General features: G+C 42.8%; 1 protein-coding gene across 1 annotated transcript in view; it reads right to left on the bottom strand.

The window, feature by feature from the left end:
* Nucleotides 1–16678, bottom strand: part of LOC139535952 (mitochondrial proton/calcium exchanger protein-like) — a 22794-nt gene extending 6116 nt beyond the window's left edge. Inside the window, exons 1-8 of the mRNA XM_071335947.1 lie at nucleotides 16436–16678; nucleotides 13443–13576; nucleotides 12975–13090; nucleotides 12607–12689; nucleotides 12215–12401; nucleotides 11632–11733; nucleotides 11082–11234; nucleotides 10692–10788 (exon numbers count right to left, since the gene is read on the bottom strand). Coding sequence (XP_071192048.1) covers nucleotides 10692–10788; nucleotides 11082–11234; nucleotides 11632–11733; nucleotides 12215–12401; nucleotides 12607–12689; nucleotides 12975–13090; nucleotides 13443–13576; nucleotides 16436–16557 — 994 coding nt within the window. The 5' untranslated portion in view covers nucleotides 16558–16678. The remainder of the gene's footprint in view (nucleotides 1–10691; nucleotides 10789–11081; nucleotides 11235–11631; nucleotides 11734–12214; nucleotides 12402–12606; nucleotides 12690–12974; nucleotides 13091–13442; nucleotides 13577–16435) is intronic.

Genomic DNA, 16678 nt, shown 5'->3' with positions numbered 1-16678 from the left:
TTGAGAATATTTTTGTCTATCTATGTAAATGTTTTGTATTTACAGTGCATTCTGAAAGTAAACCTTTTCCACATTTTGTTACATTATATCCTTATTCTAAATTGATTCAATATTTTTTCCCCTCATCAATCTACACACAATACCCCATAATGACAATGCAAAAATAGTTTTGGGATTTTTTGCAAATGTATTAAAAAATACTGTAAGTATTCATACCCTTTACTTAGTACTTTGTCTAAGCACCTTTGGCAGTGATTACAGCATGGAGTCTTCTTGGGTACTCTATAAGCTTAGCACACCTGTATTTTGGGAGTTTCTCCCATTCTTCTCTGCAGATCCTCTCAATCTCTTTCAGGTTGGATGGGGAGCGTCGCTGCACAGCTATTTTCAGGTCTATCCAGAGATGTTCGGGCTCTGGCTGGATCACTCAATGACATTCAGAGACTTGTCCCGAAGCCACTCCTGCGTTGTCTTGGCTATGTGCTTAGGGTCGTTGTCCTGTTGGAAGGTGAACCTTCGCCCCAGTCTGAGGTCCTGAGCGCTCTGGAGCAGTTTCTCCATCAAGGAGCTCTCTGTACTTTGCTCAGTTCATCTTTGCCTCGATCCTGACAAGTCTCCCAGTCCCTGCCGCTGAAAAATATCCAAACACCATGATGCTGCTACCACCATGCTTCACCGTAGGGATGGTGCCAGGTTTCCTCCAGACCTGACGCTTGGCATTCAGACCAAAGAGTTCAATCTTGGTTTCATCAGACCAGAGAATCTTGTTTCTCATGGTCTGACTCCTTTAGGTGCCTTTTGGCAAACTCCAAGTGGGCTGTCATGTGCCTTTTACTGAGGTGTGGCTTCCGTCTGGCAACTCTTCCATAAAGGCCTGATTGGTGGAGTGCTGCAGAGATGGTTGTCCTTCTGGAAGGTTCTTAGTCACCTCCCTGACCAAGGCCCTTCTCCCCCGATTGCTCAGTTTGGCCAGGCGGCCACTGTGTTCTTGGGGACCTTCAATGCTGCAGAATTTTTTGGGGTACCCTTCCCCAGATCGGTGCCTCGACACAATCCTGTCTAGGAGCTCTACGGACCATTCCTTCGACCTCACGGCTTGGTTTTTGCAATGACATGCACTTATTTTTCTATGGTATATTGGCGATCACACAATTTAATGTGCATCCCGCCACCTACTATGAGGGATGGAAACAGGATTCCTCCAAAAAACAAACAAAATAATTTACTAAATAAATAACTAAAAACAGATCTGATCCCTACACAGGCTCAATGAGAACCTGGGAGGGCAGGTCTTCCTGCACCAGTACCACTTGCAAGTCTTCCTTGAGTCCCAAAAACTTTTCTGCTGCAGCCACAATAATGTATAGTTTCTTCAACTGCTTTGAGACTTGCGCGTACAGTTTATAACTGTGGCAATGAACACAAAATATTCCACCTTCTTAACACACAGGGTATCTTTTGTCTGGCAGCAAACATTTACTACCGGCTGCATCACTTGTTGTCTCAATTATTTTAATCACCTCGCATAGGAGATTTGATTGACCGCTCTAACTTTTGCCACCTCAAATTCCTTCACCCTTACAGGGCACTCCAGGAACTCAGGATCATGAAACTCACCACAATTGCAACACTGTCATCTTTCTACACACCTTTCTTCAGTATACTCTGTTCGTATGCACACGCTTGAAACATGGTCAAATCCTTTACAATTCTTACACTGCAGTGGTTTGTGGACGAAAGCTCTTACATAACCAAGCTTCACATGCGTAGGTATTTGCTCTTTATCAAAAAACAGGACCGAATTTTCTTTTTCTCCATTCACCCAGCGGGTCAGATGCTGGGCACCAACCACTCCAGGAATTCTCTTCAGGTATTCAACTTGAACATCCGTCGTCACCCCTGAGATGACTCCTACTCTAAAGTTCAAAACACAAAACTTCTGTTGTCTGGATTCTTTTAAGGCCCACTGCAATCTCCCACTGTTCTTAAGAAATACAATTAATCAAAATAAGACCACTCCTGGCCTCTCCTACATTTGACACCTCAAACGGATTTCCTCACATACGCATCCTTACTCTTCCTGTCCTCACCGCACCCTCTTCTGGATATTTTGTCAGTCATGCCTTCTTTTGGGTAGTCGAAGATATTCAAACCTGTCCCCCCCAATATTTTGTCAGTCATGCCTTCTTTTGGGTAGTCGAAGATATTCAAACCTGTCCCCCCAATCCCCCATATTTTGTCAGTCATGCCTTCTTTTGGGTAGTCGAAGATATTCAAACCTGTACCCCCATTACTGTTGCTCTCTATAGCAGCCTTTTCCCAAGAAAAACTGCTGAGCTTTAGAGCAGAACTTGATACATTGTTTTCTGGTTCGTGAATCAAGGGTTTGAAGTAGACAGAGATTGATGAGCATAGATACAGACAAAAGGTTTATAGATCTTGTAGTGTCATACACATGAACACTGTGCTTTTTTTTTTTTTGATTTACCTTATATTAGGTGAAACTAAATATGCACCTGCATCTTTTGGTTGCAATATGGTTTCCAGTGGTATGCTTGTTATAAATAAATTCAGATAATAAAAAATGTAAACAAATGTCTCCTTATGTCTCAAATTTATTACGGTAGGCCTATATAAATATGCACCTTAGACTGGTGTTCTGACAGACTATCATTTTACAATGCACCATACTTTACCAAGTCAAGAAGTTAACTAAAGGGACACTTACATTAACACATAGAAAAATGTCCCATACTATCTCCTTTAAAGTATCAATATACAGCCCCACAGGACATTTATACATTTTGGAAGAGCAAGGTACAGCTGGGCTGCATTGGCATATCTGGGAACCCACTTCTATGCTGAACTGGGAACCCACTTCTATGCTGAACACCAGTTGGTAGACTGAAATGTTTGCATGCCAAATAAAAGTTTGAGTGTGTGCGAGCTTCTTCTTTTGAGTCACTTTATCCAGTGCATCTCTTTCCAATTCATTCCACAAGACATATGCGTGACGTCTATTGTGTGTGTGTGTACGTACACGTGTGATTGCAACCAAATGTGTGACATCAATTGACTGGAATGAATAAAGACATACAGCACAGTAAAAGTCAATGTCATCCATGCACTGAATCATTGATTCTCTACATGGTAACAATTGACCAGTTTAGATCATTCTTTCCCTTTCTATCCCAAGAAAATGAGATGACAATTGTCGCTGTTCCATTAGACTTTCTCGCCTGACAGCAATTAATAAATATAATAAAGTCTGGTTGCTGCTGCATGCTTTTGTTCCTCTGGTCAGGAGCTGGGGTAGTTTACTGAGAGCAGGACCATGTTGTGCAGCAGAAGAGATGTCTCTGATTCTAGAAAGCACAGAAAGAGACCCATAAGACAAGGATAGTGAATACTATCTGAGATTCATGAGTGACAATTGGAAAATAAAGAATTAACATTAATGTCAAATTCAATAATTTTCACAGCTCGACAGGCCGTAGCACCATCTGTGGAAGTATACACTTCTAAATATTAATGCATATAAAAAATGCATTAAAAATTACTTTCAGGTGTTTGTGTGATAAAGAAATTAAATGGCTACTTTCTGGTATAGGCTACTTCAAAGCATTCAACACCATTGTAGCTATGAAATTATATAATGACAGTCTTTTCATTAATCCCCAATAACTGTGAAGTGTAATATCTGTAATTACTATATAATAACCATATTTACCATGTCATTTCTTTTGTAAATACCAGTGCCCAGTTTCCCAAAAGCATCTTAGACTTAAGTTCATCATTAGAATTTTTGAAGGAGCATCGTTAAATCCCCTGACTGTTTCCCCAAAACCATCGTTACTCAAGTTACACTTAAATGCTTGTTATTTACAGACTGCCTTATACCACTTGTAGAACAGCTAAGTGCGGTGTTAAATGCTTTTTATGCCCTTCCCCGCCACTTCATAAACTGAAGGAATCCACTAAACATAGAATAAAGCCGTTTGTCTCTCTGACCACTGACAACTTGAGCGAAGTTAACTACAAATACAAAGTTGCAATGTCTTTGAAATTATTACAAACAAGTAACAATTGTGAAAATGGCGCCGACAGATAGTGCAGCCGTGCTTCCAGTTCCTAGGCAACTTTGCAGTACTGTTTTTTTGTGTTATTGCTTACATTATTATCCCTAATTTGTGTGTTATTACATACAGCCGGGAAGAACTTTTGGATATCAGAGGTAACTCACCAGCATTACGACCAGGAATACGACTTTCCCGAATCGGATACTTTGTTCGTACCCCCCAGGGCAATTGAACTGATTCCAGAGGCTGATCCAAAACACAGGCGGAGAAGAGGTATTTGGAGTGGACTTCTAGTCCGACTCAGGAGGTGCGCAGACAACTCTCCGCTTCCCGAGTACATTACTCGCTAATGTTCAGTCTCTGCATAATAAAGTTGACGAGCATTTCCTTCCAGAGAGACAGATTGTAACACTCTGTTTCACAGAAACATGGCTCTCTCAGGATATACTGTCTGAGCCTGTACAATCAGTTGGGTTCTCAGTTCATCATGCAGACAGGAATAAGTATCTCTCCGGGAAGAAGGGCAGGGGTGTATGTTTCATGATTAACCACTCATGGTGTGATTGTGATAACATACAGGAACTCAAGTCCTTTTGTTCACCCGACCTAGAATACCTCAAATGCCGAATGTATTACCGCGTCGTGGACACCGACGTCTTGATTCCGGACAAGCTAAATACCTTCTTTGCCCGCTTTGAGGATAACAGTGCCACCGACGCGGCCCTCTACCAAGGACTGTGGGCTGTCCTCCGTGGCCGACGTGAGTAAGACATTTAAGCGTGTTAACCCTCGCAAGGCTGCTGGCCATTGTGTTTACGGACATATTCAATCTCTCCCTATCCCAGTCTGCTGTCCCCACATGCTTCAAGATGTCCAACATTGATTTCTTGGGTACAGGAACAAAGGTAACTGAACTAAATCACCCCGTAGCACTCACTTCTGTCATCATGAAATGCTTTGAGACTAGTCAAGGATCATATCACCTCTGACACCCCAGACCCACTTCAATTTGCTTACCGCACCAATAGATCCACAGACGATGCAATCGCCATCACACTGTACCCTGCACAACCCATCTGGACAAGTGGAATACCTATGTAAGAATGCTGTGCTATATATTAACACCATTGTACCCTCCAAGCTCATCATTAAGCTCGGGGCCCTGGGTCTGAACCCTGCCCTGTGCAACTTGGGTCCTGGACTTCCTGACGGGCCATCCCCAGGTGGTGAAGGTAGGAAACAACACATCCACTTCACTGATCCTCAACACAGGTGCCCCACAAGGGTGTGTGCTCAGCCCCCTCTTGTACTCCCTGTTCACCCATGACTGCGTGGCCACGCACGCCTCCAACTCAATCATCAAGTTTGCAGATGACAACAGTAGTAGGCCTGATTACCAACAATGACGACACAGCCTACAGGGAGGTGGTGATGGCCCTGGGAGTGTAGTGCCAGGAAAATAACCTCTCACTCAATGTCAACAAAACCAAGGAGCTGATCGTGGACTTCAGGAAACAGCAGAGGGAGCACCCCCCATCCACAGAAGGTGGAAAGCTTCAGGTTCCTCGGCGTATACATCACTGACAAACTGAAATGATCCACCCACACAGACAGTGTGGTGAAGGCACAACAGCGTCTCTTTGGCTTGGCACTTAAAGATAAACTTCTCCTTAATGCAACCGCTGTGTCAGGTTTCAAAAAAGCTTTACGGCGAAAGCACACCATGCGATAATCCGAGTACAGCGCACAGCCACCAAAACAAACCATACAGATACCCGCCAAGTTGTGAAGTCAACAAAAGTCAGAAATAGCGTTATAAATATTAATTTACCTTTGATCTTCATCGGAATGCACTCCCAGGAATCCCAGTTCCACAATAAATGATTGTTTTGTTCGATAAAGTCCATCTTTATGTCCAAATACCTCCTTTTTGTTTGCACGTTTAGTTCACGAATCCAAAATGCAAAGCGGGGGCATTAAGTCCAGACTAAAAGTCAAAAAAGTTCCATTAAAGTTCGTAGAAACATGTCAAACGATGTATATAATCAATCTTTAGGATGTTATCATAAATCTTCAATAATATTCCAACCGGACAATTCAGTTGTCATTAGAAAGGAAACGACCGTCGCGCTCACGGCCACTCCCGAGACTAAACTAAAGGCTTTCAGCCTGACCACTTGTTGAAACAGCTCTCCCCTTTCACAATAGAAGCCTGAAACAACTTTCTAAAGACTGTTGACATCTACTGGAAGCCTTAGGAAGTGCAATCTGACCCCATTTACACTGGATAGGCAATCACTTGAAAAACTACAAACCTCAGATTTCCCACTTCCTGGTTGGATTTTTCTCAGGTTTTTGCCTGCCATATGAGTTCTGTTATACTCAGACATTTTTTAACAGTTTTGGAAACTTTAGTGTTTTCTAGCTTCTGGACCTGAGTAACAGGCAGTTTACTCTGGGCACCTTATTCATCCAAGCTACTCAGTACTGCCCCCCGTTCCCAAAGAAGTTAACCTCTCTGGGTTAGGAGGCAGTATTTTGACACCCGGATGAAAAGCGTGCCCAAAGTAAACTGCCTGTTACTCAGGCCCAGAAGCTAGGATATGTATATAATTGGTAGTTTTAGATAGAAACTTGTGTTTTCTAAAACTGTTAAAAGTATGTCTGTGAGTATAACAGAGCTGATATGGCAGGCAAAACCCCAAGGACAAACCCTTTCCCTCAAAAAACAAATTCAGCTTACCACTATTTTCAAGGGCTAGTACTATAATTATAAGCCCAAGTCCTCACAATTTGCAGTTCCTAGGGCTTCCACTAGATGTCAACAGTCTTTAGAAAGAGTTTCATGCTGGTTTTTGGAAAAATGACCCGGAAATTGTATTTTTTCTAGGTGACTCCCATTTTGGCTGTAGTGTTTCCAAGCGAGTGGAAGAAGGCACGTTCTTTCTTATTTATCTCCGGTAATGAACATGCTATTCTCAGTCTTAAATTTGTATAGTTTATTTGTGTATTAGGATACCTAAGATTTGATTATAAACGTTGTTTGACTTGTTTGGAAAAGTTAACGTTAATGTTTGGGATTCATTTTGTATGCATTTTGATGGAGGGAAACTGAGTGGATTATTGACTGAAGCGCACCAGCTAAACTGAGTTTTTATGGATATAAAGGACATTATCGAACAAAAGGACCATTTGTGATGTAACTGGGACCTTTGAGTGCCAACAGAAGAAGATCAAAGGTAAGGCATTTTTTATATTGCTATTTCTGACATGTGTGTCACACCTGCATAGGTTGAAATATGATTTCAATGTGTTTTTATGCGGGGTGCTGTCCTCAGATAATCGCATGGTTTGCTTTCGCCGTAAAGCCTTTTTGAAATCTGACATGGCGGCTGGATTAACAAGAAGTTAAGCTTTATTTTGATGTATAACACATATATTTTCAAGAATGTTAAATATTTGAATTTAGTATTTTTGAATTTCGCGCTCTGCAATTTCACTGGATGTTGGCCAGGTGGGACGCTACCGTCTCACATACCCTAGAGAGGTTAAAATCCTTAAACTTTTTTACAGATGCACAATTGAGAGCATCCTGTTGAGCTGTATCGCCGCCTGGTACTGCACCGCCTGCAACCGCAGGGCTCTCCAGAGGGTAGTGCGGTCTGCCCAACACATCACCGGGGGCAAACTACCTGCCCTCCAGGACACCTACAGCACAGGAAGGCCAAAAAGAAATCAAGGACAACAACCACCCAAGCCACTGCCTGTTCACCCCGCTATCATCCAGAAGGCGAGGTTATCAAAGCTGGGACCGAGAGACTGAAAAACAGCTTCTATCTCAAAGCCATCAGACTGTTAAACAGCCATCAGTAGCATCTTAGAGGCTGCTGCCCTATATACAGACTTGAATTCACTGGTCACTTTAATAATGTTTACATATTTTGCATTAATCATCTCATATGTATATACTGTATCTTAGTCTATGCTGCTCCGACATTGCTCATCCAAATATTTATATATTCTTGATTCCATTCCTTTACTTTGGATTTGTGTGTATTGTTAGATATTACTGCACTGCTGGAGCCAGAAACTAGCATTTCGCTACACCCACATCTACTAAACACGTACAGTGGGGAGAACAAGTATTTGATAACACTGCCGATTTTGCAGGTTTCCTACTTACAAAGCATGTAGAGGTCTGTAATTTTTATCATAGGTACACTTCAACTGTGAGAGACTGAATCTAAAACAAAAATCCAGCAAATCACATTGTATGATTTTTAAGTAATAGATTTGCATTTTATTGCATGACATAAGTATTTGATCAGCTACCAACCAGTAAGAATTCCGTCTCTCACAGACCTGTTAGTTTTTCTTTAAGAAGCCCTCCTGTTCTCCACTCATTACCTGTATTAACTGTACCTGTTTGAACTCGTTACCTGTATAAAAGACACCTGTCCACACACTCAAACAGACTCCAACCTCTCCACAATGGCCAAGACCAGAGAGCTGTGTAAGGACATCAGGGATACATTTTAGACCTGCACAAGGCTGGGATGGGCTAAAGGACAATAGGCAAGCAGCTTGGTGAGAAGGCAACAACTGTTGGCGCAATTATTCGAAAATGGAAGAAGTTCAAGATGACGGTCAATCACCCTCGGTCTGGGGCTCCATGCAAGATCTCACCTCGTGGGGCATCAATGATCATGAGGAAGGTGAGGGATCAGCCCAGAACTACACGGCAGGACCTGGTCAATGACCTGAAGAGAGCTGGGACCACAGTCTCAAAGAAAACCATTAGTAACACACTACGCCGTCATGGATTAAAATCCTGCAGCGCACGCAAGGTCCCCCTGCTCAAGCCAGCGCATGTCCAGGCCCGTCTGAAGTTTGCCAATGACCATCTGGATGATCCAGAGGAGGAATGGGAGAAGGTCATGTGGTCTGATTAGACCAAAAATCTCTATTTTTGTCTCAACTCCACTCGCCGTGTTTGGAGGAAGAAGGATGAGTACAACCCCAAGAACACCATCCCAACCGTGAAGCATGGAGGTGGAAACATCATTCTTTGGGGATGCTTTTCTGCAAAGGGGACAGGACGACTGCACCGTGTTGAGGGGAGGATGGATGGGGCCATGTATCGCGAGATCTTGGCCAACAACCTCCTTCCCTCAGTAAGAGCATTGAAGATGGGCCGTGGCTGGGTCTTCCAGCATGACAACGACCCGAAACACACAGCCAGGGCAACTAAGGAGTGGCTCCGTAAGAAGCATCTCAAGGTCCTGGAGTGGCCTAGCCAGTCTCCAGACCTGAACCCAATAGAAAATCTTTGGAGGGAGCTGAAAGTCCGTATTGCCCAGCGACAGCCACGAAACCTGAAGGATCTGGAGAAGGTCTGTATGGAGGGGGCCAAAATCCCTGCTGCAGTGTGTGCAAACCTGGTCAAGAACTACAGGAAATGTATGATCTCTGTAATTGCAAACAAAGGTTTCTGTACCAAATATTAAGTTCTGCTTTTCTGATGTATCAAATACTTATGTCATGCAATAAAATGCAAATTAATTACTTAAAAATCATACAATGTGATTTGCTGGATTTTTGTTTTAGATTCCATCTCTCACAGTTGAAGTATACCTATGATAAAAATTACAGACCTCTACATGCTTTGTAAGTAGGAAAACCTGCAAAATCGGCAGTGTATCAAATACTTGTTCTCCCCACAGTATGTGACCAATACAATTTGATAAAAAGATGCTTCAAATCAAAACGACTGCATTAAAAGATACAGTATAGGCTACATAGGCCAATATATTGATTTCAATATGACTGAAATATAATGTTCAGTCATTTGAGTTATTTTTTGCAAATTGTAGGCTACACTGTAAAAAACATTTTTGAAGTATGTAACAAAATGTGCCAAATCTGTGATATAGTACATTACAGGGTAAGCATAAAAATAAGCTGCCTCAATATTTGCAACCATATAAGTGGTATCTCTCTAGGAGCTGATCCGTCATCATTATTGTGGAATAATTGCAATGTTAAGGTTAGATTTTAATGGAGATAGCTGGTCTTAGAGAAGCACGGTCTGAGAGAAGCACGGTCTTTCGATCCTATCAGTATCGACACATGCTCCAACGAACGTTCTTTCTGCGCAGTGTTTTGGGAAACGCATGTTACATCTTAGGCTGTTGTAGGAACGATGCATCTTTAAAACCCTCATATGCCTAGGTTCCATCGCTATCGGGAAACCGGGCCCAGGTCAATAGCATAATGCTGTATAGCAGGTGCACTGTGAAAGCCAGGATGTGCCATGATAAAAGTAGAGTGTATAGAGCAAACTGGCATTGTGAACCAAGCTGTCATAAATATGACAGCAAGCAATCCCCGGTGTGTAAAACAGATCTGGGTTCAAATACTTTTTGAAGTCTTTCAAATATATTTGAGTGATTGCTTTAGCCCGCCTTGCGTGCCACGGGAGGGGTTTGCACTTTAGCGACAATTCTATTGGTTCCATCGCGCCAGGCAAGCTCAATTGAAAACCCCAAATATATGAAATTATTTAAAATAGTATTTGAACCCAAGTCTGCCTGTAAGTAAAACGTGTCAGACCTGTGAGCTGGGTAGACAGCTGAAGCCACTGGAGGAGCCACTCTCGACACTGGCTACTGGTGAGGCTACTGGGATTGAGACCCCGCAGATAGCAGGCCTGGGGAAGTGGAGGGAGGAAGAGAAGCAGTGTATCACGCTTAAGATAAAACATTTCCCTTGTAAATTTGTAATTCTGATTTACCAAAGATTATTATGTATGTTTATTTTTTGTGCCATAAACCATACACTGGAGGATCAGCTAGCAGTTCCAACTGCTCTCTTATTTAGAATATAGTGCTACACTGGAGTTGTAGGTTTTTTGTATAGAGGGAGTACCGTGTTGACTTTATTTAGATCTTTAAATGGTAGTCTTGAGATGGGATTATATGGAGGTGTTGTGGGGAACCTGACCTCTCTAATCTCTGAGTCAGTGAGTTGGCCCTGTCCCAGTGTGTCTAGAGCCTGATCCAAGTAAAGCAGGTCCAGGGCTTTGACCCTCAGCCGTCGCCGGAGCAGGAACCCAGGGAGCCAGGGGTTCAGCAAGAGGTGGGAGCACAGCAGCCTCTGAGAGAGGGAACAATGGAATTAGAAGAGGATAAGAATATAGGAAGGGGGAAAGAAATGGGAAGAGGAAGCATGGGGAAAAATAAAGATCAGGAAAGAAAGAAAGAGAAGTGTAGAGAGGAATAAATGGGGAGAAAGAGTGAGAAAGACACCTGTCAGATGAATCATCCATGTGAATTGAATCCCCAAACAAATCAAAAAGGGTTAAAATAACCTGAAGCATATTGTGAAACCCAAGACCAAACACAGATGAAACAAAACTATTTTTATACAGGAATGACCCTCTCTCCTAATCTGCTCTCTCCAAGTTTCTTATAAAACACAATTGCATAACGATATGAAATGCGATGCTCTTTACAAGCAGAGGCCCACTGAAATAAACACCAAAAATCCTTACCATGTGACCAGAGTCCATGCCTGTTAATCCCAGTGGTTGTCCGGAAAACACGCCTCTCACTGCACTGATGTCTTTCACACTGGGGTGAGCCCCACTCTGCACCTGCATAACAAACATTTCAAATCACCCCTCCCATTCTGCAGATACACACCAACTGGACCAGGCAGGACAGGTTCAACTGCATTCTCCACACAAAAAACACCCACTTACAGTCTTGTACTCTTTCATAACACAAAAGGCCTCAACCAATCACTGGTGTGAGAAGTTATCACACTGTATTATTAGCATGATATGGGTGTGGACCTTTCCCTTTAGCCATTAACACAATTTCTCACTGATCATCTATGTAATGATAATTAGTAAACACAGAATTGTATAGCTGGGATAACCCTTAGATGATCTGTAATATTTACATACACTGACATGTATGTAACCGGTTATGCATTTGGTTATGCATTTCAAAATTGTGATGAATCATTACCTACAGTATAGGCCTAGAATAAAATAAATGCATGGCAACTGTTTGAAATGTCCGTGTTAAATTAACAAACATGCTCAGAGTTTAAAGAGCTAAATGATTAACCTTGCTGATAAGAGTAAGCAGATGGCTGCGGAGGGTCCACTCTTTGATGTGAGGTATTGACCAGGCCACACCCTTCAGGATGTTCTCACGGTATCGGCATCTCTGCTCGTGGTACAACCTCTGGAAGTCCTGCTGCTGCTGCGGAGTCCACAGGTGACGAATCAGGAGCTGCCTAGGAAACAGGCACCTACCGAGGAGAGGGGACACATATCAGATTAGGGGTTGGAGGTAACCCATCATTCACCACTCATTTAATACCCCCCCAAAAAAGGCATTTTGGAAGCATGCATGACTCCCCTAAATGGACTTAATTTGCACTCTTTTCAATCAGTCTCTTAAAACTGTTAGCAAATGATAGTCAATATCAGGTTGGTTGATTCACAACAACTCACATAAGAGTGAAAACCAAAATGATGGCAAAAGGCGGGATAGATATTATCACCAGCGGAATGGCTTTTATCATGTCTTTGCGAAACTGCAAGAAAAAGATAGCGAAAGAGGTAGACAGAAAGAGAGCATTACATTTGAATATTTTATCACGTTCTCTGCTGTAGAGTTTATGACAGTCATAAACTGCCTCTATGATATGTGCATCCCAAATGGCACCGTATTCCCTATAGTTAACTACTTTTGGCTAGAGGCCCTAGTCAAAAGTAGTGCACTATGTAGGGGATACAGTGCCATTTGGGACACAGTCAATGTGTCTACTGCACAAAATGTATGGCTGCCAGGGTGGAACTGCAAAGTGTGACTCACTGACCAGAATGATGGTCTCCATCTCACGGTAGGGCAGCTCTTTGAGTGAAACATCTTGAGTGAGCATTTTCATCCTTATCCTCTTCGTTTCCCTCACATCGTGTACCATGAGCTGAAATCCTGAACACAAAAAAATATTGCAAAAATGCTTCATGGTATTGCCTCAAAGAAAAACACAAATACACTTTGGGCAGCACAATCTAGCGGGAAAGGGGCTATCCAATTCCAACAGGAAAATGTTACAGCTGTAGACCGTCTATGGAGAAGTTGCACTGAGGTAACTAAGAAGTAGCTTGGTTGTTGCGTAGGGTTGCTTGCAACCTATGCATGTAAGTAATAATACATTATTTCTCGGGGGTGCTAAGCCTGTTCTTGAGGGGGCTTCAGCACCGTCAAACCCCTCCCTGGAGCTGCCCATGAGAAGTTGTCAGTTAGGCATTAGAGGGTGTTGTTTTGGTTAGGGGGTACTTACCTTTCACAAAGGTGGTATAAAGGATGTAGAGGCGGGGGAATCGATGTTCAAGGAATTTCTCATACCTCTCACTGGCTCTCTGAAATATGCCTTGTCTGCCCTGAGATAACGAGTAGTGCCTGCAGGATAATACACTATACAAGAGAGAGGGATATCAGATTTAGAGACAAATTACATTAAAAACACCTTGTGACATTGTGTTTTTGTTAGTCTCTCCCCCCATCATCCCAGTGTTCATAAAATAATTTGGTTCTGGGTTTCAAGATTATGTTTTTGTATACAGTGGGGAGAACAAGTATTTGATACACTGCCGATTTTGCAGGTTTTCCTACTTACAAAGCATGTAGAGGTCTGTAATTTTTATCATAGGTACACTTCAACTGTGAGAGACGGAATCTAAAACAAAAATCCAGCAAATCACATTGTATGATTTTTAAGTAATTAATTTGCATTTTATTGCATGACATAAGTATTTGATACATCAGAAAAGCAGAACTTAATATTTGGTACAGAAACCTTTGTTTGCAATTACAGAGATCATACATTTCCTGTAGTTCTTGACCAGGTTTGCACACACTGCAGCAGGGATTTTGGCCCCCTCCATACAGACCTTCTCCAGATCCTTCAGGTTTCGGGGCTGTCGCTGGGCAATACGGACTTTCAGCTCCCTCCAAAGATTTTCTATTGGGTTCAGGTCTGGAGACTGGCTAGGCCACTCCAGGACCTTGAGATGCTTCTTACGGAGCCACTCCTTAGTTGCCCTGGCTGTGTGTTTCGGGTCGTTGTCATGCTGGAAGACCCAGCCACGGCCCATCTTCAATGCTCTTACTGAGGGAAGGAGGTTGTTGGCCAAGATCTCGCGATACATGGCCCCATCCATCCTCCCCTCAACACGGTGCAGTCGTCCTGTCCCCTTTGCAGAAAAGCATCCCCAAAGAATGATGTTTCCACCTCCATGCTTCACGGTTAGGATGGTGTTCTTGGGGTTGTACTCATCCTTCTTCCTCCAAACACAGCGAGTGGAGTTTAGACCAAAAAGCTCTATTTTTGTCTCATCAGACCACATGACCTTCTCCCATTCCTCCTCTGGATCATCCAGATGGTCATTGGCAAACTTCAGACGGGCCTGGACATGCGCTGGCTTGAGCAGGGGGACCTTGCGTGCGCTGCAGGATTTTAATCCATGACGGCGTAGTGTGTTACTAATGGTTTTCTTTGAGACTGTGGTCCCAGCTCTCTTCAGGTCATTGACCAGGTCCTGCCGTGTAGTTCTGGGCTGATCCCTCACCTTCCTCAAGATCATTGATGCCCCACGAGGTGAGATCTTGCATGGAGCCCCAGACCGAGGGTGATTGACCGTCATCTTGAACTTCTTCCATTTTCGAATAATTGCGCCAACAGTTGTTGCCTTCTCACCAAGCTGCTTGCCTATTGTCCTGTAGCCCATCCCAGCCTTGTGCAGGTCTAAAATGTATCCCTGATGTCCTTACACAGCTCTCTGGTCTTGGCCATTGTGGAGAGGTTGGAGTCTGTTTGAGTGTGTGGACAGGTGTCTTTTATACAGGTAAAAAGTTCAAACAGGTGCAGTTAATACAGGTAATGAGTGGAGAACAGGAGGGCTTCTTAAAGAAAAACTAACAGGTCTGTGAGAGCCGGAATTCTTACTGGGTGGTAGGTGATCAAATACTTATGTCATGCAATAAAATGCAAATGTATTACTTAAAAATCATACAATGTGACTTGCTGGATTTTTGTTTTAGATTCCTTCTCTCATAGTTGAAGTGTACCTATAATACAAATTACAGACCTCTACATGCTTTGTAAGTAGGAAAACCTGCAAAATCGGCAGTGTATCAAATACTTGTTCTCCCCACTGTATATATCCCATGTGATGTTTCGTAGTTGTATGAGGACAGGGAAGAGTTTAGGACACCTAAGCGTATAAGGTTTCAGTGGAAATGTAATAGATTTCTGTTGACAATAGTCTGCTTAACCTCTGGATGCAGCATAATGTGCTAGCCTGCAGATGTCTCCTAAAATCAGGGAAAGAATTATCAATTTGGATGTGGTTATATGTTGTGAAATATGATGACTTTGACTGAGTGGTCTTTGCTCTTTCACGTGCACCTGCCGCAGGGGGGGGAAATCACAAAATATAACAGGAAGGCAAATGTATTTGGTTACATTGTCACCGTTTAAACAGTGCTGTTCTCAGGCATAAGCGGCATAACTGTCCGTTCTGCTTGTTAGTCACTGACAGTCACTCAATTAGCCCATGTCAGCTGACATTTTATAGATAGCTGGCTAGACTAACTTACCTAGCAATCGATTTTGTTAGTCACTTTAAAATCACATATCATAATAACATGGCATAAGTCATGGAAAAACGTGTAGAAAGCAGGAAATTAGCTTTACATTTTTCTCGTCATCCCATGGCAAAATGTGTAGAATTACAGGAAATTTGCTTTAAAACCGCAAAATGTTCACTCTGCCCCATGGGAAAATGTGTAGAATTGCAGAAAATGTTTTCTAACCCCATGGCGAGGCACTCCCCCCTCGCTTACCAAAATGGTTTCCACTAGCTTCTATAGGCATAGTCAGATTTCATACACAAAAACTAAATGAGCACATAACAAAATATATTCTTTCTGGTCTTAATACGGTTAGGCTTAGCCATAAAGTTAGCAGTGTGGTTAAGGTTAGGTTTTAAATCAAATTTTAATTAGATATAGAAGACCGGAGTTTATGCCTTTGTGGCTATAGAAGCTAACGTTAGTACCGACCACCAGAAACTGCCCGGCGTTTAAGACGAGAAGGCTGCATGCCAATGCTGTTAGCGACATTGTTTATTTCGCGTGCTTGCAACATTAGAATGATCACTGTTAGCCCTAGCTGGAAAGACAAGAGAGAATAACCAACGACAATTACCGACAAAACATTTCGAGTAGGCTAGCTACTCTCCATCTTCCAGTGACATTCGAGTTATTCAGTACCTTAATCTGGAGTAGGCTAATATTGGAGTGTATGTCGACACGGTTGAGATCCCTTGAAATGGATAACTGCATCGTATTTTCGTTGTAACACAGCATTGGACCCCTCTCTTGCACAGCGCCATGGTGGTTTTTACACTGCAGGGTGCGTCAATGAGGGGGTTCGATTAATCCCGCCCGGGCGCCCGTATTGGCGTGTTTTGCGTCGGCTGAATGTTGATTGCATTTGATTTAGAACCGGGCTGC

The sequence above is a fragment of the Salvelinus alpinus genome, chromosome 12, assembly GCF_045679555.1.
Source record: "Salvelinus alpinus chromosome 12, SLU_Salpinus.1, whole genome shotgun sequence".
Taxonomy (NCBI): Eukaryota; Metazoa; Chordata; class Actinopteri; order Salmoniformes; family Salmonidae; genus Salvelinus; species Salvelinus alpinus.
Note: the sequence above shows the minus strand (reverse complement) of the source record. Positions and strands in the feature narration are given on the sequence as shown.